Here is a 23,436-nt window from a genome sequence, read left to right on the forward strand (position 1 = left end):
GTTTGGTGGAAGAAAACCGAGGAACATTATCGTTTTACGAAGATGGAGGAGAGACAGAAAGAAAAGCATGAAAGAACGACCACATGCAGATGATAATTGATAAACCTTTGACGTGACAAAGCATACGCATTATAAGGTGGTGGACATGAACATCACTCGTGCTGCTACCGAACATGTCACCACCACCACTTTCTTCTTACTTTCTGATAACTTTCTTTTAACCCTTCTTCTACGGTTTCACGCAAAACTGTCAGAATCCATTCACCCAATAAAGCCACCTATTCAATTATCCAAACACTAAAAAAGTACTTCATCTTTGCGTTTCTGGTTTTTACATTGCGCTGTTCGAGTGCTCGCAGCTTTACGCCATTTCCAACTCTCTTCTTTCGTTTTGGCTCAATCTTCACCCATTCCTCATCATTCATTCTACACTTTCATCATCTTTATACAAATATCTCATTTTATAAGTTAAACTATTAATATTTTATTATTGAAGTTATTTAAAGTTTAGTTTCTTTTGACTTTTACGATATATAAATCGGTAGAAACCTTATTTTATCAAAATTATTTATTTACATGAATCTCTATGTAAATTGAGCGTTATATATGAATATTTAATATAAATTTAATTTAATATATAAATACATGTTATATACGGATTTTTTCTGGATGTAAACCAAAAGTTACATACAGACCTAATTTATATGTAATTTTGGTGTTATGAAACGAGAATAATTACATACAGATTATATTTAAAAAAATGAAAATATATACACTTGTTAATATCGTATCAGAATCATCTAGAATATATTATAACAAGAATTTGATCACCCACTATCGCGTGATCGCATGTTTGATTAAAGGTTGGGTTAAGTTTAATAAGTTTAAAGTCTATTACTTAATATTACTATCAAATACTTTTTTTTCTCACTTTCTTTCTTATTTTCCTAAACCATATAGTTACTTTTTATTGAGAGTCACAATTCACCTCTCAATCGTAACTTAGACGCTTAAGTAACAATTAACATCATAAATCTCATTTTACTATTTCTTTATAAACTACTCAACAGCTTTATTGCTAATTTTCTACACGTAACTTTTAATCAAGTCCATAGGATCTTGTTATGGATTTGTGATTAGAGTTTTTAAATTCTAGTTATTATTTTAATATCTTTATTATTATTTAAATTTTCAAATAATATTTTCACACGTTTAGGATATTGAAATCGCAATCATTTCTTACCTAACGTGGTTTTCGATAAATTAAGAAAATATGAAATAAATATTTTTTTTTACAGTAAACGTTTATACATTTACCTACCATATTTAACTATATATATATATATATTATTAATCAAAGTGGAATAACAAATACAGAAAAAAAATAAATGAAATCTTGTGTGGGGGTGCATTTAGTGAGTGAAGTAATTGTTATATTATTATTGATAGTTCAATGATTGGCTTTATTTTATATTTTTTTTGTTTATAAAAATCTTGGGCTTTGCTTTGGATCATATCCATGTGAAATGGGTTATTTCTTCACGCACTTTCATGATTTCTCCCTGTACTTCCATAGGGTTTAAAAGACAAAAATACCCTTCCCTGTCTCCTTCTGTAGTCACCCATCTTCTATCTTATTCTCGTCTTACATTTTTTATACATCTCTTATAAAGATAAAATTAGTTTATGCAAATTAATTTATTAAATTTTTTCATACATTTTTTCTAAATTTTTATTTCTAATATATATATATATATATACAGAAATTAATTTTAATATAAGAAACATATTTATAAGGTAATTTTAAATATAAAGAAAATGACCAATTTCAAAATTATTTTAAAAATTGATTTACTGAACTTTTTCTTGCATGAAACTTAAATAATGTCATTTTCTTAATTTCAATTTGAAATAATTTTAAAGAAAAACAATATCACCATGAAGAGTATAAACATACACTTCAGACCAATAAATTAATATATTTTTTTTTAATTTAAAAATATTATTATATTATTATAAATAGTTTATACTGTTCATAAAAGCTTTTCTCAAATGAAAATGAGAAGAATGAAGAAATGGTGAAGAAGATTGAGTTGAGTAGCTAAGCTTCATCATTCGTCGTATGGTGTTTGTGGGTAGAATCAATGATGCTGTTTCTTTCTCTTTCTCCTCGTTTCTCTCCAAATGCATATTCATATTCTTACATTCACATTTCCTCTTCAATGCTTCCCAATTCCAACAACACCCCTTCTCAACTTCCCATCAAAGGCCCCACTCCTCCATGGATGAAGGGTCCTCTTCTTCTCCAACCCAATGAGCTCCTTGACCTGTCCAACCCCAAATCCAAGAAGTTCAAGTTGGAAAGACAAGAACTTTCTGATAAAGATTTGATGGGCAAAGAGGCCAGGGGGAAGAAGACCATGAAGAAAATTGTGGAGAAGGTTGAAAAGCTTCACGGCACTCACAATTCTGCTGGGGCTCTTATTGGTTCTCCCAATGTTGAAAACATTGGAGGAGTTTTGGATAGTTTGAAGGAAAATGAGGAAGTTAGAAGAACTAAGGGGAGAATGCCATGGGAGAACGATTGGAAGTTTGTTTACGAGAAAATTAAAAGGAAAAGGACTGTCACTGCTGCAGAGTTGACTCTTGATAAGGTACTATTTCGAAGGTTGAGGAATGAAGCTGCAACGATGAGAACCTGGATCAAGGTTAAGAAAGCTGGTGTTACACAAGATGTTGTGGATCAAATTAAATGGACTTGGAGGAGAAATGAGCTTGCCATGGTTAAATTTGATATCCCTTTATGCAGGAATATGAGTAGAGCTCGAGAAATTGTTGAGGTTTTTGTTTCTTCTTATTCCACCAGTAGACTTTTGTTAAACTGCTTGCCATCATTATATTACTGAAAGCATGGATCATTAAGTTAGACTGTTAATGTTTTGCACCTGTGCATGACTGAAGGATGGGCTGTATAAGGCCATGTTGTGCTGTGTGTATAGTTATTTTTTGCCTGCTGACAATCTAGTTGTATTTGTTGATGCAATTCATACTTTGTGCATTGTGTTTTTGCTAGTTAAGCATTTGTTTTGGTTTGATAGAATTTCCAACTTTTAGAGCTAAGATAAGGATTCAAATATGCAAGTATGTTTATAGGTGTTCAATATTGAAATTTGATATAAGCTGGTTTGACTTTGACTAATTATTGATATATAATATGGAGTGTCTTGTTACTGCTATATAGTGCAGATGTGCTGCTATATATGAATTAGGGGTCATGATAGTTTGACAGCTTGCGCCAAAAACACCTTCAATAAAACTTTGATTGATGAAGTAGGTAGATTTGTTGAAGGGTAAAAATAACTTTTAAATGTGTTGTAATCTGGTGCAGCTTAAAAAGCAGTTGTCAAATAATAATTTTCCATGAATTAGTTTTGTCAATGATGTAATATTAATCAAACTGTTCTGATTTGTACATAATTATTTCTGTTATGTTTTATACATGTTTCATGTTATCCTTCCACACTATCTTATGACTACATTAGTTCTCATTTTCCATTTGAATAGACAAAGACTGGAGGCTTGGTTGTTTTGAGTAAGAAGGATTTTCTTGTGGTTTACCATGGAGGCAATCATCAGTTGACAACTACAGGTTATCCCAGTCTAAGAACAAATCATTCCGAAATGAGTGGGGCGGAATTAGCTACCACTGGTGATATATGCTCAGTTGATTCCAACCACAGTTTGAGTGAGATGCTGAACTTCATTGCTGAGGATAAGGATTCTATAGCAACTAGTGAACAAAATATGAATTTTCAAACGGCCAATGGCTCACTGTATGAGAGGGAAACTGATAGATTATTGGATGACCTAGGACCTCGCTTCATTGATTGGTGGATGGCCAAGCCATTGCCAGTAGATGCTGACTTACTTCCTGAAGATGTTCCTGGATTTCAGCCTCCATTAAGGATCTGTCCACCTCATTCTTGTGCTAAACTAAGTGATTATGAACTAACATACTTCAGGAAGCTTGCTCAACTTTTACCGACTCATTTTGTCCTTGGTACCCTCCTGCTTCTTGTGATCCTTCAATTTATTTTGAAGACTTTCCTTAATAGGTGTACAATTTATATAAAATAATTACCAGGATAATTCAGCTTAACAAAATATATATTTATAATTTTTATTTGCTTTGATTTCATATTTGACCATTTGGTCATCGTTATCATCATCATCATCAACATTATCTCGAGATATCTTCACTCTCCAGCTCTTTGTATCATTATGAGAAATGCTAGCAACACACTTTCTAACACTCTTCATTATTGATCGAAATTTATTGAAAATCACAATATTGTGTGACTTTCACATTGTATAATCAGTCTCAATCATGATATCATAGTTTTTAATACACTTCAACTGTCAAATTCGTGGAAAGAGTGTGTTGCTAGCAATCTTCTTATCATTAATTTGCTGTTATGGCTGACTCAGTGAATTTTTTGCCTATCCTTAATTGAACAATGCTGTTTATTTCATCAGGTTATGAATTCTGTCATCCTTCTTTCCTCAGATATAATGAATTGAATAACATAGTTTTGTACATACTAGCTTATAAGTAGGTTATAGCCAATAACTTATTTTTGTTGTGCATAAGACATAAACTCATCTTTACAAGCATGAGCATCCATGTTTGTTTTCATGACTGATTTTATACTTGTAGATAGAGACTCGATTCAAAGAGTCTGTTGGCCGATTCTTGGAAATAACTAGATATACAATTCAGTGTCAGTTGCCACAATTGGTGATAGTTCTTATGTCTTAATCTTTTGACCTCAATGGTATCAATTTAGAAAGCAATAGCATACTTGAATGGGGCTGAGTTCTTGATGCAATATTTATCCACTGGATATACATGGTCAAGCGGTATCCATATCAAGAAGTAATTTCTTCAAGAATGATGAAGCTAATCAATAACTTCAATAAGGAAAATCTTAATTAATTACTTGTAAATTAACATTAGCTTCAATAAGCAATTGCCCAGCATAGCTATTTTTGTGGAAGTTTTGTGCATGAAGTTAATTAAATATTTTTGTCTCTTTTTTTATGAAGGAAGGAACAAAAGACTCAAGGGCTTAGCTGCTGCTATCTTAAAGTTGTGGGAGAAGAGTCTTATAGCAAAAATTTCTATCAAGTACGGAATTCCAAACACTGACAATGAAATGATGGCCAATGAACTAAAGGCAAGTTTGATAGAAATTTAACTGTCCCATGTATATGAGATGCAGTCCTAAACGTTAGGTGTAGGTTTCATTAACAATATTATGCATCTGAGCGGGACTTTTTCATGTTGTGTTGTGATGGAGACAGTTAAATGATTGTCCTAACTCACTTGTTGGGGAAAAACTTGTTGTATTGGTTGTCCTAGCTTGAAATGTAGCCTGATACAAGAATGGCTGTGTAAGTCACTACGATGCAAGGGCCTATGATTATTAAATTTAGAATGAATTTTCACAATGTCTACTGGAAGAAAAAATCACTTGTTGCACCAACCATATTTTTCCAGATTAGCTTGCATATATGCTCTATGCCTAATAGTCATGCAATACTGGTGGAGTTGGTCGCTTGGGCTGTCTTTTGTAGCTTGTATATTAGTTCTTTTAATGGTTTTGGTTTATGTATCCAGAAACAGGTCTAAATATTTTATGTATTTAATGCAGTATCTCACTGGAGGAGTTTTGTTATTGCGCAACAAATTTTACATAATACTCTATAGGGGAAATGATTTCCTTCCAAAAAGAGTTGCAACTTTGGTAGAAAACAGAGAATTGGAGCTTAAAAGTTTCGAACTTCATGAAGAAGTTGCGCGAATGAAAGCACTGGAAGCCCTTTCTCCTATTGATGAAGTGCCACAAGACACTAGTACAAGTGGAACTTTAACAGAATTCAAGGAAATTCAAACAAAGTTTGAGGATGCAAAAAAAGGAGACATAGAGTTAAACCTTCAACTAGAAGCAGAAATATGTAGACTGGAGAAGGAATTGAAAGAGGAACAACACAGAGCATTAATTGTAAGATGTAGTTAATTAAAGTTTTCCTTTTGCATTTATTATATGTTGATACTCTTTAATTAATTGAGTGGATTCTGCAGCTTAACAAGAAAATGGAGAAATCAGGGAAGGAATTATCAAAGTTAAATGCTGCATGGACACCCAGTGAGCAGGATACTGATTTGGAAATGATGACAGATGAAGAGCGAGAATGTTTTCGAAAGATAGGATTGAAGATGCAAAGTTTCTTATTGCTTGGTATGGAAATTCCACTTCGACAATTTAAATTGGATATACACATTTACAGACTCTCCATTCTTGTTTCTACATTTTTTTTCCCAGCATTCCTGTGTCTACATATGACTTGCTTTTTTTACCTTTGTTTTTAGCTATCTTTTAATTCCTTATTGCTGAGTAAACCAATTGTTAAGATGTTCCACATCAGTTACTCAAAGTACTCCTTATACCCCTCCCCATATGGTAGCTTTTGGGGTTTATTAGCCTTTGCTACATTTCATATTAATGCCTATCTAAGACTATAGATGGTGAAGACCTCTTGGTTCTTGTATACGGGTTGTGATACCCCTGAAGTATCCCTTTTTTATTCAATTTATTTTTTGCTGACCAAAATATATGCCTATCTACTATTGATGTTAGGCTATTGGAAAATGTTCAATCTTGTAAACTTAAGCTCTAAATTCTCAACATTTAGTCTTGGGTGAGGCAATCCTCTCCCCATGATATAGCTTTTTGAGGTTGACTTATACCTAGTTCATTCAAATACCATACATGGATTAAATTTTGTTAGAGAGCATATACATTGAAGAAATTTTGTTAGATGGTTTCTTTGGATATAATTGTTAGAAATAGGTAACAATCCTTAATGTACTTGGAAAATAGTAGATTTATGTACTTAGGGAATTGCATATTCATGTACATGCATGTATCAAAGAAGTTGCACCCCATAGCCAAAGAGTCCCTGCACAGTCTATTAAGAAAGACTATATATGTGGATGTTTGGCATAACATTCTACTGTGGAAAGCTTTTTCATTCAGAATTTCTCTTAGCAATTGATTGTACCGAGCACACGTATCTATGAATATTCCATATGGATTTCATATATATCGCAATATTATTTAAATTCAGCATTGCTAATGTATAAGTGAATGCAGGAAGACGTGGAATATTTGATGGTGTATTGGAAGGCCTACATCAGCATTGGAAACACAGAGAAGTGGTGAAGGTCATTACAATGCAGAAACTATTCAGTCAGGTCATAAACACTGCAAAATTGCTGGAAACAGAAAGTGGTGGAATTTTAGTTTCAGTTGACAACCTAAAACGGGGTCATGCTATCATTATATACCGTGGAAAAAACTATACTCGGCCTTCAGTAAAGTTAGCAAAAAATCTTCTAACTAAAAGAAAAGCATTGCGTAGATCTCTTGAATTGCAAAGATTTGGAGTAAGTGACTGATTTCTTTTGCATCCATTGTTGGAAACTCATACGCAGTTCTTTTATTTGTACTTTCCATTCATTAAGCTTCATTTGCCATTCAACACTGTTTTTCTTAATATTGTTTCAGTCCCTTAAGTTTTTTGCTCGTCAGAGAGAGCAGTCAGTCTCCGAGTTAGAGCAGAAACTGGTAAATACCAACAATCTGTGCTTGAAACTGGCATTCATGTATAGCAAGTATCTCTAAATAAATTTCTTTATTTGTTGAGATGTCAGCTTAACTGAGATGTCAAGTTGCATAATGATGCCTAACATAAAAAAATTTATATAAAAGCTGTATAACTGGGATTGTTTTTTGCAATTTTAGGCAGACCTGCATCAGAGAAAGGAAATTGAGCTGAGAGAATCTGAAAATTAATACATGCATGTGTACAATACATATATGATATATCATGCTGCAACTTCTCTCTAGTTGCCTGTTCATTGGTGCTGGATGAGACATATGAGAAATTCAAAAGGCATGAGTAAGAATAGCAACATAGCTTTTTCCACTAAACTGTTGTGAATTTTTTTCATTTGAATTCAGTTGTCCAAACAGTTCCTTGTTTAATTAATTGGTTATATGTGAACTTCCTCTCCAGAGAACCAAAGCATCACCGTTGCTGCTGTATTCATCTGGAAATCATTGAAACAGCAAATCTGCATGGAGGAAATCACATGCACTAATGTAGATCCTGGAAGTTTTAGCAGGGTAGATTGTGGGATTCAATTCATTTTTTTACCTCTTGCAGAAATCAGATGTTAATGAGAGTGAAGTGCTTTTGACTCATGTTCAACCACTGTCAACTTTCTGTAAGTTGAAGCTGAATCCTTTGAAGAGGCATAGCTTTCATGTGGAAGCTCAAAAATACTTGTACAAGGTTGTAAAATAGCATACATTCTTTATACATGTTATAATGAATCCCAACAAAAAAATAAAGTTAAATTAGACTAATCCTTAAGGTGATTTTGAACTAATACTTCTGAAATGAATTATCCTGTTAGAACCTTACAAATAATAATTCAAATGGCAGACTCACAAGTTCTTCAAATCGTTTTTCAGAACTTTCAAAACAATATTGAATCTTGAAGATTATTATTGCACCGGCATGTTGAATCATATGTTAATTTAAAAGGCTAATGTTGCTTCATTTTTACTCATAAAATAAAATTTAAGGATACTTCTTTTAACACACTTTTATAATTAGTAAATTTACAACATAAAATAAGATGTGAAATAATTTTATTTAATTAATTGTAATCAATAGTGAAAGATGTAAAAAAAATGTACTAGTATTTTTCTAATTTAGAAGTCAAATTTAGAATGATTTCCAACTAAATTAAAGTTTAAAATCTACATAATGATAGTATATTGAAATTATATTCTTGTTTATAGTAAATAATAAACTTAGATTTGGAAATGAAAAAAAAAAGGAAATTTATAGATGAAGGAAAACATGGGCCATAAGAAGTCGTATATGGCCAAACATGGTTGTCCAATGAAAAAATAAAGAAGAGGGTAAAATTGTCATTTCCCTTCTTCTATGTAGGTGCTGGAAGAAGAGGCGGAGGTGCAGGAAGAATTTATCATTAACCTTTATGGACTTGGGCTTGCTGGTTAGAGGCCACAATCCGAGGTCTATTTTCGTGGGCTTTCTTATAATAGGTTTTTTGGCAGTTTCTTCCTGCACCCCTACATTTTTCTTCCTGAACCCCCACAATGTTATGCAAAGACCAAATTGTCCCTATTATTCTTTAAAAATCCTAAAATGCACTTGAACTGTATTTATTTTTTGCATTATGAATTATGGAATCCAGAAAAATTTCGGATCCATCAATCCGTAATTCAAAATATGCATCATTAAAAAAAACATTCCGGATTCACCAATCCGTAACAAAAATATGCATTCTGGATTCACCAATCCGTAACAAAAATATGCATTCTGGATTCAAAAATCCGTAATTAAAAAAAAAAAGCATTCCAGATCCATGAATCCGTAATAGAATTAGACTTCCAGATTCAGCAATCCGGAAAATCAATAATTTATGCAAAAATTGTTTCCGGAACACTCCCTCATCCGGAAAAAAAAATATTCAGTTCCGGATTGCTGAATCCGTAGCACACTCCCAGATTCCTATTTCCAGTAACCACGGTGTCCCTTTTCAAATAAAATATTAAGGCCAATTTCGGGATTTAGAAAATTGTGGGGGTGCAGGAAGAAAAATGTAGGGGTGCAGGAAGAAGAAGCCAGATTTTTTTTTTGTTTCTGATAACACACAAAAGACCAAATTAACAAAAAACAAATCTTGTGGAATGGTGAAAAATCCAAGAGTCAAATTAGAACAATTTGTATCTTCAAAAATTCCTTTTCTACACTGAGAAATATTTCTATTCAAGCATGCTCTAAAAAATTCTAATCACTTAAATGTGTAAAGAAAAATATATGATGATGAATGTAAAGTTAAATAAAAATTAAATATTTGTATACCCCAGTTAAAACTATAATGATTTTATAACGGCACCTTCTATTATATGCAAGTCAATTTAAGATAAAAAAAAAAGTCCTAAATTTCATCTTGTCAATACCACTATCCCCAAATAAAAGGATGAATATGAACTATTTTTAGTTTTATAAATATACTTCTATATATATCATTAGTGTAACGAATAAGTCACCAAATTAATTTTTCTTTATAAATTGAAGTATTATTTTGCTTGTAATTTTTTTAATTTTGTAAAGAGCAGTTTAAATACATGTTTGGATGTTTTTAGTATTATTTTTTAATCAAAATCAAATTTTTATATCTAATTTATCTAATAAAAACTTATATTATATATTCATGTATATTATTGAGATAACATCACCAAACACACCTTAAATGTTTATATCAAAATTTAATCCTTAGAATAATAAAATAAATAATAATAATGCCCTGCTATTTTCTTTGATCAATGGGAACGAGGATCACAAATATTCTAAGTGGTTTTGAAATTGTGTGCACATGCTGTATTTTAAAGAAAAAAAAAAGGTTGAATTGAATTCTTCTCAACCTTTGATTTTGTGAATGTGTAATTTTATGAAAGTGTTTTTGAATGTGTTGCTGAAATGTTTGTTTTTTAAAGAAAAATATTTGGTTGAATTGAGGTTAACCCTTGATGACGCGACTTTCATTCTTGCTGCCTAATTTCTCTAATTTGTCGGCATCTGTTGATTTATTATTAACTTAAAATGTTAATGGATTTCAACTCTGATTTATTATTAACTTAAATAGTTAATCAATTTTGATTTCTATTTATTATTAGTACAAAGACTTAATAAATCTCAATCTTAATTTATTATTAACGTAAATGGTAGTAGACCTCAATCTTATGATTAGGCCAAAAAATAATTAATGAATTTCAATCCCCGGTTTATTATTAGTCTAAATAACTAATGAACCTCAATTATAATTTATTATTAGTATGAGTCTTGACTCTAAATTCTTTTTAGTGTAAAAAGCTAATGGATATCGACTCTAGTTTATTATTAGTGTAAACAGCTAATGAGTCTCAACTACGATTTATCATTAGTTTAAAGAGTCAATGGATTTTGATCCCAATTTATTATTAATAAAGAGACAATGGATTTTTATTCTACCTCAAGGGTTAATGGATCTTGATTTCGATTTATTATTAGCCTAAAGAGCTAATGAGTCTCGATCTCAATTTATTAGCCTAAGATCTAATGGGTTTCAAAATTAATATATTATTAGCTTAACACTAATGAACATACACTCCAATTTAACCCTATTAACCCATGTATTAATGAATTTTTGCTCTTATTTATTTATCTATGTGCTAGAATGTATGAGTGAGTGTTCTTCATAAATCTATGTCCTAAAGAGCCTATGTACCCTATGAGAAGCTTATGTATCATGTAATCCTTAAGTAGAGAAGTGATATTTGATTTTTTCAACATGTTGTTTCGAAACATCATGCCATTTCCTTTTAAAATAATTTTATCTACGTCTTTCTCATGAATTAGTCAGTTACAACGCTACAATTTGATTGTTGTTTGATGTGTTCAAGACTTAACAAACTTTAGCCTCATCACCCTCGATGCTTAACTCTCCCAACACATGAGTGTGCTTAAGCTCTTTGTCTTGAAAGGCTTGATCTTGAGAGGCTATTATCCTTTTGAGATAACAAGTCTCAATCATAAATTGAGTACAAGATATTTTATATATTCAGATCTTGATACTGGACATGGTGCAATCTTTCAAGTCATCAACACATGAACAGTCATTGGTTAAGCATGAGTACTCCATCTCGATTATTCCTAAATCGAAAATAAAACCATCCTAATTAAGATTTCGATTTTAATATACCATAAAGCGTGACTAACCTAAAAGACATATATCATTACCTTATTTGTACAATGCCAATTTAAAATAAGAAATCCTAATTTATTTTATCTTCCTTAACAAGATCCACTACCCCTAAATAAAAAGGTGAATATTAACTTTTTGTAATGCCATGAATAAACCTCTACACCTTTGGCTATAGAAAACATGAAGAAAAAAATACAAAAAAGAAACCTTTGGCCACAAGCATTGGTGAAAGGTGGTGCTAAGGAGCAACGAATAAGAGAGTCACAGGTATACATATTCTTCAAGTGTGATGAGTTTGGTCAAAGCATTAGGTAAAAGGTAATTATGAGTTGTAACAACCATAAAGAAAGAAAGAGATTAATTCAACTAAAGTTGAATATCATGAGTAAAACAAAGTTATACCTTCAATAATACCAATCAATTACTCTACCATACACTTTTTCAGTTTAGTGATACCAACACTTTTTTTTGGTACATTAGAATTACACTGATTAAACATTATTTTTTATGTATATTTTTTCAAACGGTATATTAATATAAAAATGGTTTGAATTATTCAGTAAATATTTGTTCCAGTATCATCTAAAAGGCACGTGTGTCATCCAATGCAACCCAACAAAGCAAAAGTACAAGCATTCCATGTGATCACCATTTGCTTTCCGTTAAGAGTTGCTTTCATCTTCTTCATTTGGTATTAAAAATGTACATAAGAAAATTACACGTCGACCAGTTAGAAATTATGATAAATTTAAGTAAAGTAATTCATGTAAATGTAAAAAATAATTACTAAACGTGACAATTATAATTGATTAACAATCTAAGAAATTTGTGTGATAGATTATTTATTCAATGAATAATTTTTTTAAATACTAATTAAATTCATGTGTAAATGTCATCACTTTTCGATCAAATTCGCATATGAGGGACGGTAGCAATTAACAATGAGTTAAAGCAATGTATAGCGAAGGTTTGGACACTCCTCTTAAATGATGTGTTTGTATTAGACACATGTATCAGACACGGTATCGGACACCACCATTTGTATGATATTTGTAAGAATTCAATTTAAAAAATATTTGTTTAATTTCTGATAATTCTAACACGGTTCTAATATAATTTTAAAAAGAAAAAATACATTATTTTAAAAAAAAAATCAAATTTATTATATAAATTTTTATTACAATTATAAAAATAAGGAACAAATCCTTTTGAATCAACATAAGAAACATCTGTCTGCTAAAGAAAAAACAGAAACATATTTACACACATAAATCTTTATTATCAATTTATATGATTCATAATTATATAATATATAGATCTGTGTCTCTACATCTTACTGTTTAGAGATTATACGTATCTTCGTGTTTGTATCATATAAGTGTCCATGCTTGTGTTAGATAGATATATGGTGATATTTTTCTGCCACGTGTTTTTATTCAGACTATATAAAAGAAAAAACTTAAAAATGAAAATTGTTACGAAAGAAAGAACTGAGTGAAACGTATTTAGCAGCAGAAGTGTTATTTTGGTTGTCATTTGCTTTTGTTGTGATGAGGTAGTGGAGAAGGGAAAGATTCCTCCTAACGTGTCCAAAACAATTTCACACCACCACTATACTTCAAGCCAAAGCAATAACCCAATTCACACACACATCTCTTTCTGCAAATAGCAAAATCACCAACTAACAACACTGTAATTAGTATTTTAGTTTTCATTATCTGGAAATAATTACTCACTTTCCATTCTGTATCCACCTTTAGTTTGTTTTATCAACTCAAGTACTTTTATGTATTTATTATGCAATGCAGCACAGAAAATGATTATACCCTGATAAGTATCCTCTTTAAGAAGTTCAGAATTATCTGACATGCCCTTAAGAAAGGGTACTAGAGACAAGATGCCCTCAATAATGCCATGGTGGGGCTGTTTAGATACTAAATGGGATATTAGGGAGCACAGCAATTCACCTTTTATAGGTGACTTCAACAAGATAATACAAACAAAATGGCTGAACAAATGGTCTTTCAAACACCAAGATTCCTTGAAGGTTTCAACAAAAACAAAACTCTTTGTCAGTCACTGGGTCTCTAGTCCCTATGCAACAGAGACAAATGATGAGCCACCAATTAAATATAAACTCACGGATAACAGGCACACATCTATTCTATGGCATCCCATTAAGCCCTTAATGCTTCTTCTTAGATCGATCTCAAGTACTTCCCCACATTGTGCTCAACATCATTATTTTAGAACCCTATAACTAAGGATTAAAAAAGTACACATGTTACAGCACACACGTTACGCAATAAATCAACACACGTACATAGGGCCTACCTTATAAAGAGTATAAACCATACAGAAGTACAAGGGAATCTGCATTATCCTTGCATAATTTAGTTGGGACACCATTTGATACCAGTGTAATGTATTATTATTACTACCCTTTTAAGCATACTAAAGAGAAGAACCAAAAGATGTATTTCATTAAAAAAATAAAACCAACAGGGAAAATATCAATATTTTTTACATTCTCTAACAACTCCACCCCGAATAAAGCATTGCTTAAGGATTACTACAAAATAAACCTCTTTGGATCCAGTGGGGGCAGGACAAACACAGAAGACTGTGGATAAAAAGAATCCAGCTTTGAGCAAAATCACATGGCTCTGCGAATAGAGACAGAGTTGTAGGAAAGTATCGCAGTCTCTTTCTCACAACCACTTAACTCTCATCCCTCTTCATCTAGATCCATTCTAATAAACACAAAAATAAGTACCATACTAATACCTGTTTACAAATCATGTCAAATCGATAATTAATAACTTCACACTTTATAATTACTAACCTATTTAACACACACTAATACGAACTCAAAAAATACAAACACTAATACAAACACTTACCAACTGAAACACTAATACAGACACTCATTACGAACACAGACACTAATACTAGACACTAATACGAACACATACACTTATACAAACACAACGAATACAAACACAAACACTAATACGAACATCGACACTAATACGATACTAATACAAACACTAATACAAACACAAACACTAATACGAACATCGACACTAATACAATACTAATAAAAACACTAATACGGACACTGATACGGACACATCCAGACACATACACAAACACTAATACAGACACCGCAAGGACACCGAAAATACTAACTCCAAAATTGAATTTGAAAATTCACATTAAATATAACAGTTAACTAACGTCCAAAACACGTTAACAAATTTTGTAGTTAATAATCCGAAATCAAATGGAGTGTGGTAAGAATAAAATATTGGTGAAAAAGTAGGAGATAGAAATTTCGCTGATGGGGCAACCAGCAAAGTGTTGGCTCCATTAATTACTTACTACCTTCATGGCTATTTTTACCAGAAGCGCACTGGGCGCAAGTTAGCAACTGACATTAGTATAAAGATTATTTTTTTTCTGATATTACTTGGGGAAGAATTGAAAAGAATGGAATAGGTAAAAATAAATAAAATTGGGGAATTGAATTAGTCCGTACAGTTATGACACAGTGGAGAGAACGTGTGAGTAGTACTATTCAGGGATGGTGACGAGAACCGGCCGCCACGCTCTTCTCAGCAACCGGTAGCGGAACACGGAGGATACCGGGCGGAGAGCGGCGGCGGAGCGCCGGAAGGGAGATCCGGCGCGGAGGATGAGTTCGTCGGGCTGATCCTCTTTCTCTTCTTCTTTTCGTTGCTGCTGCTGTTGTTGTTGATGATGGAAGATTGTTCTGTCTTCGTTAAGGGGCGGCGGCGGCGAGGAGACGAAGAGGTCCTTGAGCTTGTGGCGGACGCGGGACTCGGGGAGGGGCGGGGGATCCTGCGGTGGGGCGTGGAAGCGGCGTCGGGCGAGGAACATGCGGAGGGTCTTGCGACGGCGCAGGTGGATGACAGGACTGGTTGTTGGACTGCGGGTGGGGCTGCCGGCGACGGCGCATTGGGTGGCGAGAAACTTGAATTTGTGCATTGAGAAGTGAGGAGAGAGAAAGAGAGAGAGTGAGATCTGAGAGAAGAAGAAGAAGAGAGAGATTGATTGGACTGAGAAAGGAAAGGGAAGGGAAGAGGGCTTTATCGGGGAATAAAAAAGCTGCCTTTTTTTCTTCACCCAAATTCTACTACTTCACAATGCTATTTTCTTGTCTTTTTTCCTTTTTCCTTCCTTTTTATATTACTATTCAACTTTTATTTTTTTATTCTTCTTTTCATTTTCCTAAGTCCAATTCAAAATGTTTTAAATCCATCATAATCATCTTATGAGGTTTTGAGGGTTGTGAATTTCATTTATGTAGAAATACACTTTTCAAAACATATATAAGGGATTTTGTTAATAAAAAATCATTATTTTTACATAAGGAACATCAAAGTCAAAGTAAAGTCACAATACAAATTTAAGAACTTGTGCCAAATGACTTTCTCAGTTAATATCTCTCATGTTTGTATATGTTTGATGAATTATCTTTGATTTTCATTTATGAGATTGAGATGTGTTTATGAGAATTAGTGTAGTAAGGAAGACCAGAAAAGATTGAATTACATTGGACATGCAACCTCCCAAGAAATATAGCCATTAATCAATTAATGCATTCAAAACAGAAGAAAAAAGTCCAATTCATTTAAGTGCAAGTTTGACATGGAGTCACCAATTTCAATAGAACAATCTATGGCTGATTTGGTTTCTATTTTGTCAGTATGATTTGATTATTCTTTTTACTTGTTTAACCAATATTCTTTATTGATATTGAATTTATGTTAGAAATTTTACATTAATTAAAAATTAAAACATTTTATAATATATAAAAGAATTAAAACTTATTTGTTTAAAATACTCATTTTGTTTTCTCATTTTTCTCTGCAGTTGTGGAAGGGAACATAAAGGCCCTCATGTTTTCTCTCTGAAATGATATAAGACACAAACCAATTACTGTATGCAACACATGCTATATCTATATCTATATATTTCTCTGTCCCCTATGCATATTACATTTTTTTTTGAATCAACAGTGAAGTCACAGAACTTCTATCATCATCATCATAGCATACAAGCCCCAAATAAAAGATCAAATCAGAAGCTTTTAGAGAAAATACATGTGAAGGCTATGACTTCTAAACTAGCTCACTGATATTTGACACAGTACAGAAGTTTCACTGTCTAATCTAGATCCTCACCAAGAGAAAATGAAAGCTTGAAGCTATGAGGAGTTAGATACAGAGGAGCCACTAACCCAATTTTCAACAACTGAATCTGGTGAAACCGGGGAATGAGCCTTCTTCAAAAGTATAACTTCATCAGTCCTAATATCCAATATTTCTGTCTCTTCCCCTGCACCAACCCCACCTCTCTTGATTCCTCTTAAGATCTCCACCACCTCATTCATGGATGGTCTCATATCTCTTTCCTGTTGCAGACACCTAAAGGCCAATTCTGCCACTGCTGTTATCATCCTCCTTGTAGCATCATCCTTCTCAAACCCAAGACAAGGATCAATCAACTCATGCAGCTCCTGGTTTTGAATTCTCTTGACAAACATGTTTGCCAAGTTCACATCACTGCGGTTCCTGTTGATGTCCACAGCTTGCAATGATGATATGAGCTCAACCAAAACCACTCCAAAGCTGTAAACATCACTTTTGTAAGTGAGTTGGTAGCACTGATGATACTCAGGGTCAACATAACCAGGTGTTCCCTGTGGAACTGTTGACACATGAGTCATTAAATTATCTGGGAATTCCTTTGAGAGACCAAAATCAGCAACCTTGACGAGAAATTGATCATCCAAGAGAAGGTTGTTGGTTTTAACATCACGGTGTACGACATCATTTGCATGTAGGTAGGCTAGAGCCTCAGCTGTTTCAAGAGCAATGTTCAATCTTATAGGCCAAGGGAGTAAAGTTGATTTTGAGCTTCTTCCTTGAAGATGATAAGATACTGTTCCATTAGGTATGAATTCATAAACAAGGAGAAGCTCTCTGCTATGTTTAGAGGTGCATCCAAAGAGTGTCACAAGGTTCTTGTGCCTTAAGCGTGCTAGAATCTGAACTTCATTCAAGAACAGCGTAATACGCCTAGAGTTTATTTCATAATGACGTTTCACTGCAACTATACGTCCATCTTTGAGTTTACCTGTTTAACAAATAGAAGATTGTTCAAGAAAAAAGATTTTCCCAGTAGCAATTACATGAGCAATTGGCAGAATCTAGATATGTATTTTTCCAGATATCATATCCTAAACTATATATCTTTAGTAGAATAATTATATCATTGTATCAGAAACATATGGTATATGATAGATGAATTGTATCTGTGCATCATGGACATGAAGTTATTTTGTTACCTTTGTAAACAGTGCCAAAACCTCCCTCACCAAGTTCTCTAGAAGCATCAAAGTTTTTGGTAGCTTCCTCCAGTTCCTCATAGGTGAAGACCTGGACACCAAAGTAGTAACTCCTGGCTACTGGATCAGACTTGGAAGATTGGTAAGAAGATAGACTCTGAGACGTATTGGTGGTGGATGCAAAAGTGTCTCCACTTGAAGTTGGAGCTATGAAGAGCTCCATACTTCTTGATTTATTATAAATTTTTCTTCTTCTTTGTACCATAAAGTACCCACATCCAAGAATGACAACAAGGACTGCAACTCCTCCTACAGTAGCGCCTGATAACAATATCAATAGTAGACATTAGTACAGTTCTATTAACAAAATGGAAGCATTTAAGTATGTATAAAAAAATTAAGGAAATGGAAGTTACCTATTATTAAACCTACATTGTTGCTTTTGCCTGCAATATTCCAAACAAATAAGATGTCAAAACAAAGGATCAGAGGGATGAAAAGGAAAGGTAGTCAACAGATGAAACTAATAAAGCCTCATTTTCTCTCTAAACGATAGGGTGAACAGTGGAAGCTTGTAATTATAAATGCAAATTAAGTTGCAGGAAAAGTGACACCTCTAGAAGAAATGGAGAAAAAAAATGTATGAACCTAGGAGCCTTTCCAAACAAAATGGCAGCCACTGGTATCAGTCTACACCATAGCCTCTTCCCTTTTACTCATACAATACAAACTAATTATCCTTAAAATTCTAAGAATCATAGGCAGAATTTTCACCAAAAAAGAATGAAAATTGAGAGTTTTACACTCTTCAGTGGTCACCTGATTCATACTGATTGAGTGTGGTTTCAGACATCTAAAAGTACTCTAAAATACTATAGTTAAATAATCTAAGTAAATATTTATAGGTTTGAACATCTTTGCAAAGTTCATAATTAATTGTAAGGTTTTAGTGTTGGTTTAAAGAGTTTACTATTTATTGCTTAGATTAGATGTTCTTTGCTTTAAAATCAATTTTCAAAAGGCTTTGCCAAAATAAGTTCTACTTCAAACTCCTGATAACAAACATGTTCAAAAATCTATTAAAAGAATGTGATATATTCACAAACATTTTTTTTATGTTATCAATACTATAATTTTAATAATTTTCATATCATTTATTTACAAATTTATATATAATATTTTTTTAAACTGTAACATCACACGTTTTATACAGCAGGTTGTCGAAGTATAGTTTATATAGGTTCTTAAAATTCATGTTGAAGTAGAAAATGACATCTGAGATGTGTGTTTGATGTGGAACCAAACACCCTGAACATAGGAGACAAAAAGGGAATCAAGAGAAGAAGAGAAAAGTGAAATAAAGAGTAGTTAAAAAGAGAACGAACCAAAAGAAAAGCTGAAATACCTGGAGTTGAACACAATTTATCCCCACAAATACAAATAGGTTGGTTCTTATCAGAATCAAAGCCACAGTGGCCACCAGAACCAACACACTCAAGACACACACTGTCATAAGGATTCCAATACTTCACATTGAACCCCTTCATCAGAATCTCCCCAAGCAATGACCGGTTTTCAACCAGCCTATCAGCCTGCTCTTTGAGAATTGGCACTGCAATATGTTCTACGCATTCAACAATCCCAAGAACAGGATCCGAAGGTAAAGAACCAACCAAAGCATAAGACTCATTCAAAGCCCCTTTACTATAACAGTGAAACAAATTTTCTGGTGTTTTGGTGAACGCTGAAGTGGGTTTGCATTCATAAAACAAGGTCAGATTTTGGTTCCCCGAACCGTAGCTGAAGATGGGGTCATCGAAAGTTGAGTTCACGTACAGATGGGTGCATGTCTCGTTCCAAAGGTCTAATCTTGCCAAGGTGAGAGTTTGAGCCACCGAGTCGATACTAATGACTCGGTAGCTAACTGATGAGATGTTCAACTCGGGAACGACACCGTTTTGGCAGTTCAAATGGAACTGTGGGGGCCCACAGAAGGAGGGGCGGTCGCCGCCGGTGAAAGGGTAGGAAAGGTTGGTGATGGTGCCGCAGTTGAAGGAGGTGACGTGGCAGGTGGAGAGTGGTGCATGGGGCGGCAACGACGTCGTGGGGTGGAGAGAGAAGATGAGAGTGATGGCTACAATGGTGGTGGTGATGGTGGTCGACGACAGGGACAACATGGTTTATTGTTCTTCTGTGGTGGCAGTCCTATGAACTATGGTGCTGTGATTTTGAACTTTAAACGAAGTGAGAAGAAGAGAAAAGAAAAAAAAAAATATGAAGATGGATTTGTTTGACTTGGACTTTGACAAGGTTTGAAAAATAAAATTATAATCTGAGATTTGTAAGCTTTAGCAGTAGCAGCCGAATGAATGAATACTGTCAATTTTCTTTTCATGTTTCGTACACTTTAAAATTATTTTGTGAGAGGGTATTGAGTTAAGTCAATACAGAAATTATACTCTTATGGTATGGTTCAAAAAATGGTGGCTGTTCAAAATCTAGAAGTATGACAGAAGGGTCTCAATCAGTGTTACACATGGTTTTTGGACGTTTTGGCTGGTTGGTTCAGACGAGGAACTACATTGGAATATGTTAGTTAAGGAGAAAAGACACATAATAACATGATGATGTCACAACACATATATTTAATTCAAATGGCGGCTAGTTTAGGTGCCAATGTTTTAAAAATATGTTTATGTATCTGTCTTCAATCCCAATGTTTCAGTAGAAGAAAATGGATTGTAGAAGACTATGATTACTCATATTTTGTCCAGAAATTTAGAGAAGAGATAACAGGGAACATGAAGAACAGCAGCATGAATGGTTTACGTTTGAGTTTCATGACCAAGACCATTTCAGCAGTGATGATCACCTATGAATTAGTCAAGATTTTCATCCGTCTCATATTTTTCAAGCAAGTCAGTTCCCACCCATGAATCACTTTTTTCTTAAAACACTATTACATGCATTGAAAAGGTAATAAACAGTTTTGCCTTACTGAGCAAGTAATGTTCCTAAGAACAAGAGGTTTTGGTAAGCGATTTCAACCTTCTTTACCACCCTTATATGCATGACTTTTCTTATAACATTGAAAATATCCTGCTTTTAAATCCTTCAACATCTTGTCACATTGGATAATTTGAGGTTTGAACCCACAAAAGGGAATTTATATATATTTTGCATGAGCAAACAAAGATACAGATACAAAGTCAGGAAGTGATAATTATTTGTAGATACTTGATGAAGAACTGCAAAAATCTGGAAATTGGTTTGTTTGATCCTGGTGGTATTGGGTCTAAATCTAAGTACCATCTACAACTCCAAATCAGGTCAATTATCCATAGATTTGAACATAAAATGACGACTCAAGAAATTTTAGCAGACAAGAGATAACAGAGTTACTGGGTCCCATAAAATGAAAGATAGTTTAATTGCAGTCAAAGAAGGCAACAGATATGTTAAGAGGGAGGTGAATGTGTGAACTCTAGTTGTTGAATGCTGCTTACACCTACCTGATATCTACCATTCTATCTGCAATATTTTCAAAGAAAGGTGATGCAATAATGTTCCAAAAGGAAGTCATTGACAAGATGAATAAAAGAGGGTGAAAACCATACAAATGATGTTCCTAACAAAACTTTCATTATTATTCTTACTGCTGATCCTATTCACTACCCCACCAATAGCAGAAAATTGAGTTCGTATGAATCATGATGATGGAGGTTAAGTGTTTAAAAGGCTTATGTGACTATAGATACACTTTTTCTGGTTTTTTTACTTACAAGAAAACTTGAGATGTTTTTACTCACCTGATTTTTTACATGTGGATGGAAAAGATCCATCCCTGCAATAGCAAGCAAATTCACTTGAGCTATAACCACAATGCCCACCAGAGTTTTGGCATTCATCACACAAACTATTGTTTGCATCCCACTCCGCGCCAAAACCATTATCAAGAACGGACTTAAGATTTTCCACTGTTGAGTTTGTTTCTAGAACTTCAGCTTCTGACTCCAAAATCGGAACAACTACTCTAGATTTGCATGCTCCAAGTACTTCACCAGATTCAGAATTTTCAAGCATGCTCTCAGTCACAAAATAGTTAATCATTTGAGTTCCATTTACACTACAGTTAAACCAAGGGGAAACGCTATCTGATTGAGGAAATGAAGGACAATCATAGTAGAGAGTCAGGTTCTGAGAATCTGAACCATAGTTAAAGAAGGTGCAATCCATAGTGATGTTCCTGAGCACAGTAGGACAGATGTTGTTCCAGTAGTCAGTTCTTACAAGTTTGAGTCTATGATCCGAATCATTGACTTCAAGAACTCTGTAACTCTCTGACATAAAGCTAAGTGTTGCTACTTCACCTGTGCATTGTAGGTTAAAAGCAGGGTGGCCACAATATGGGGGTCTACCATATCCCCAGAAAGGATAACTTAGATTTTTGAGATTTGCACAATGAAATGGAGAACTGCATTTCAGATAATGCACATCATCAGCACAAGAGGTTGGAATTTGGCTTAGGGTGATGGTTATGACCAAAAATGAGAAAAAGCTGCATTGAAGAAGTTGCATCTTCAAAAACAGCTTGGTAGAGAAGAGAGAAAGAGGATTTGACACTATAATTGATAAATAGAGAAGAGGATATTAGAAGTGATTGGTGAGTTTTGAAGTGCATTCACACCTTCAGTACTATTGATGCAAACGCAAATTTAGGTGATCTGTTAACCTTTGACACAGCACCAAATATTCTTATGTTGAGTTAAAAATAGTCAAATTGGTGTTACCTAACTGTGGTTAAACATTAAAGAAAGTTTATGGGTTGGTGCTGTGTGTCTAACCGCTCAGGCCAGTTATGACCAAACTTCATGCCTAACTACTCCAAACAAACAACTCCAGCACACTCGTTTATCATGTATACAATACATTACAAATCAAAAGAGCTTTCACACCTTTAATCCAATAATATTAAAACCTGATGATTAGGTGAAAAACTACTTGTGAAATGGTCAACAGAAGAATATATCAGGAGTTTGATTTGTTGTGTATATATATATATCCCAAAAGTCAAACATTGTGATGCTCTTTGTACCGCCAGCAAGCAAGCAATTGCTGACCAGTTCTTCCAATGCTGTGGTGTTTTGTG

The 23,436-nt window shown here is 33.6% G+C and overlaps 2 protein-coding genes and 1 pseudogene across 5 annotated transcripts; 1 reads left to right on the forward strand and 2 right to left on the reverse strand.

The window, feature by feature from the left end:
* Nucleotides 1-2,049: 2,049 nt before the first annotated feature.
* Nucleotides 2,050-8,495, forward strand: CRS1 (maize chloroplast splicing factor-like protein). Of its 3 annotated transcripts, none has more exons than XM_068631767.1 (9): nucleotides 2,050-2,840; nucleotides 3,565-4,060; nucleotides 5,107-5,237; nucleotides 5,715-6,065; nucleotides 6,146-6,302; nucleotides 7,218-7,510; nucleotides 7,632-7,691; nucleotides 7,869-8,025; nucleotides 8,143-8,495. In XM_068631767.1, exons 1-8 carry the CDS (start codon nucleotides 2,145-2,147, stop codon nucleotides 7,917-7,919), a joined length of 2,235 nt encoding a protein of 744 aa, XP_068487868.1. In that variant the 5' UTR covers nucleotides 2,050-2,144; the 3' UTR covers nucleotides 7,920-8,025; nucleotides 8,143-8,495. The 3 variants fall into 3 exon arrangements, with proteins under 3 accessions (XP_068487868.1, XP_090150640.1, XP_068487867.1); XM_090294514.1 differs by having other exon boundaries at nucleotides 2,051-2,840; nucleotides 5,111-5,237; XM_068631766.2 differs by having other exon boundaries at nucleotides 2,051-2,840; nucleotides 7,869-8,019; nucleotides 8,143-8,280.
* A 6,899-nt stretch (nucleotides 8,496-15,394) lies between these two features.
* On the reverse strand, nucleotides 15,395-16,143 carry LOC150025327 (uncharacterized). The gene has a single exon (XM_090294215.1). It carries the CDS (start codon nucleotides 15,920-15,922, stop codon nucleotides 15,488-15,490), a length of 435 nt encoding a protein of 144 aa, XP_090150341.1. The 5' UTR covers nucleotides 15,923-16,143; the 3' UTR covers nucleotides 15,395-15,487.
* A 730-nt stretch (nucleotides 16,144-16,873) lies between these two features.
* LOC137824368 (LEAF RUST 10 DISEASE-RESISTANCE LOCUS RECEPTOR-LIKE PROTEIN KINASE-like 1.4) lies at nucleotides 16,874-23,015 on the reverse strand (annotated as a pseudogene). Its single transcript, XR_016514963.1, has 4 exons — nucleotides 22,097-23,015; nucleotides 18,704-18,733; nucleotides 18,288-18,608; nucleotides 16,874-18,076 (listed from the first exon to the last, which is right to left on the reverse strand). The product of XR_016514963.1 is annotated as an LEAF RUST 10 DISEASE-RESISTANCE LOCUS RECEPTOR-LIKE PROTEIN KINASE-like 1.4 (transcript).
* Nucleotides 23,016-23,436: the final 421 nt, after the last annotated feature.

Source organism: Phaseolus vulgaris, chromosome 8, assembly GCF_051622355.1.
Source record: "Phaseolus vulgaris cultivar YP4 chromosome 8, ASM5162235v1, whole genome shotgun sequence".
Taxonomy (NCBI): Eukaryota; Viridiplantae; Streptophyta; class Magnoliopsida; order Fabales; family Fabaceae; genus Phaseolus; species Phaseolus vulgaris.

Coding starts and splice junctions, on each gene's coding strand:
- LOC150025327 (XM_090294215.1), bottom strand. CDS start 15,922: ATGCACAAATTCAAGTTTCTCGCCACCCAATGCGCCGTCGCCGGCAGC.
- CRS1 (XM_068631767.1), top strand. CDS start 2,145: ATGATGCTGTTTCTTTCTCTTTCTCCTCGTTTCTCTCCAAATGCATAT. Junction 4,061..5,106: donor ACCGACTCATTTTGTCCTTG/GTACCCTCCTGC, acceptor TTTTTTATGAAG/GAAGGAACAAAAGACTCAAG. Junction 7,692..7,868: donor CCGAGTTAGAGCAGAAACTG/GTAAATACCAAC, acceptor TTGCAATTTTAG/GCAGACCTGCATCAGAGAAA.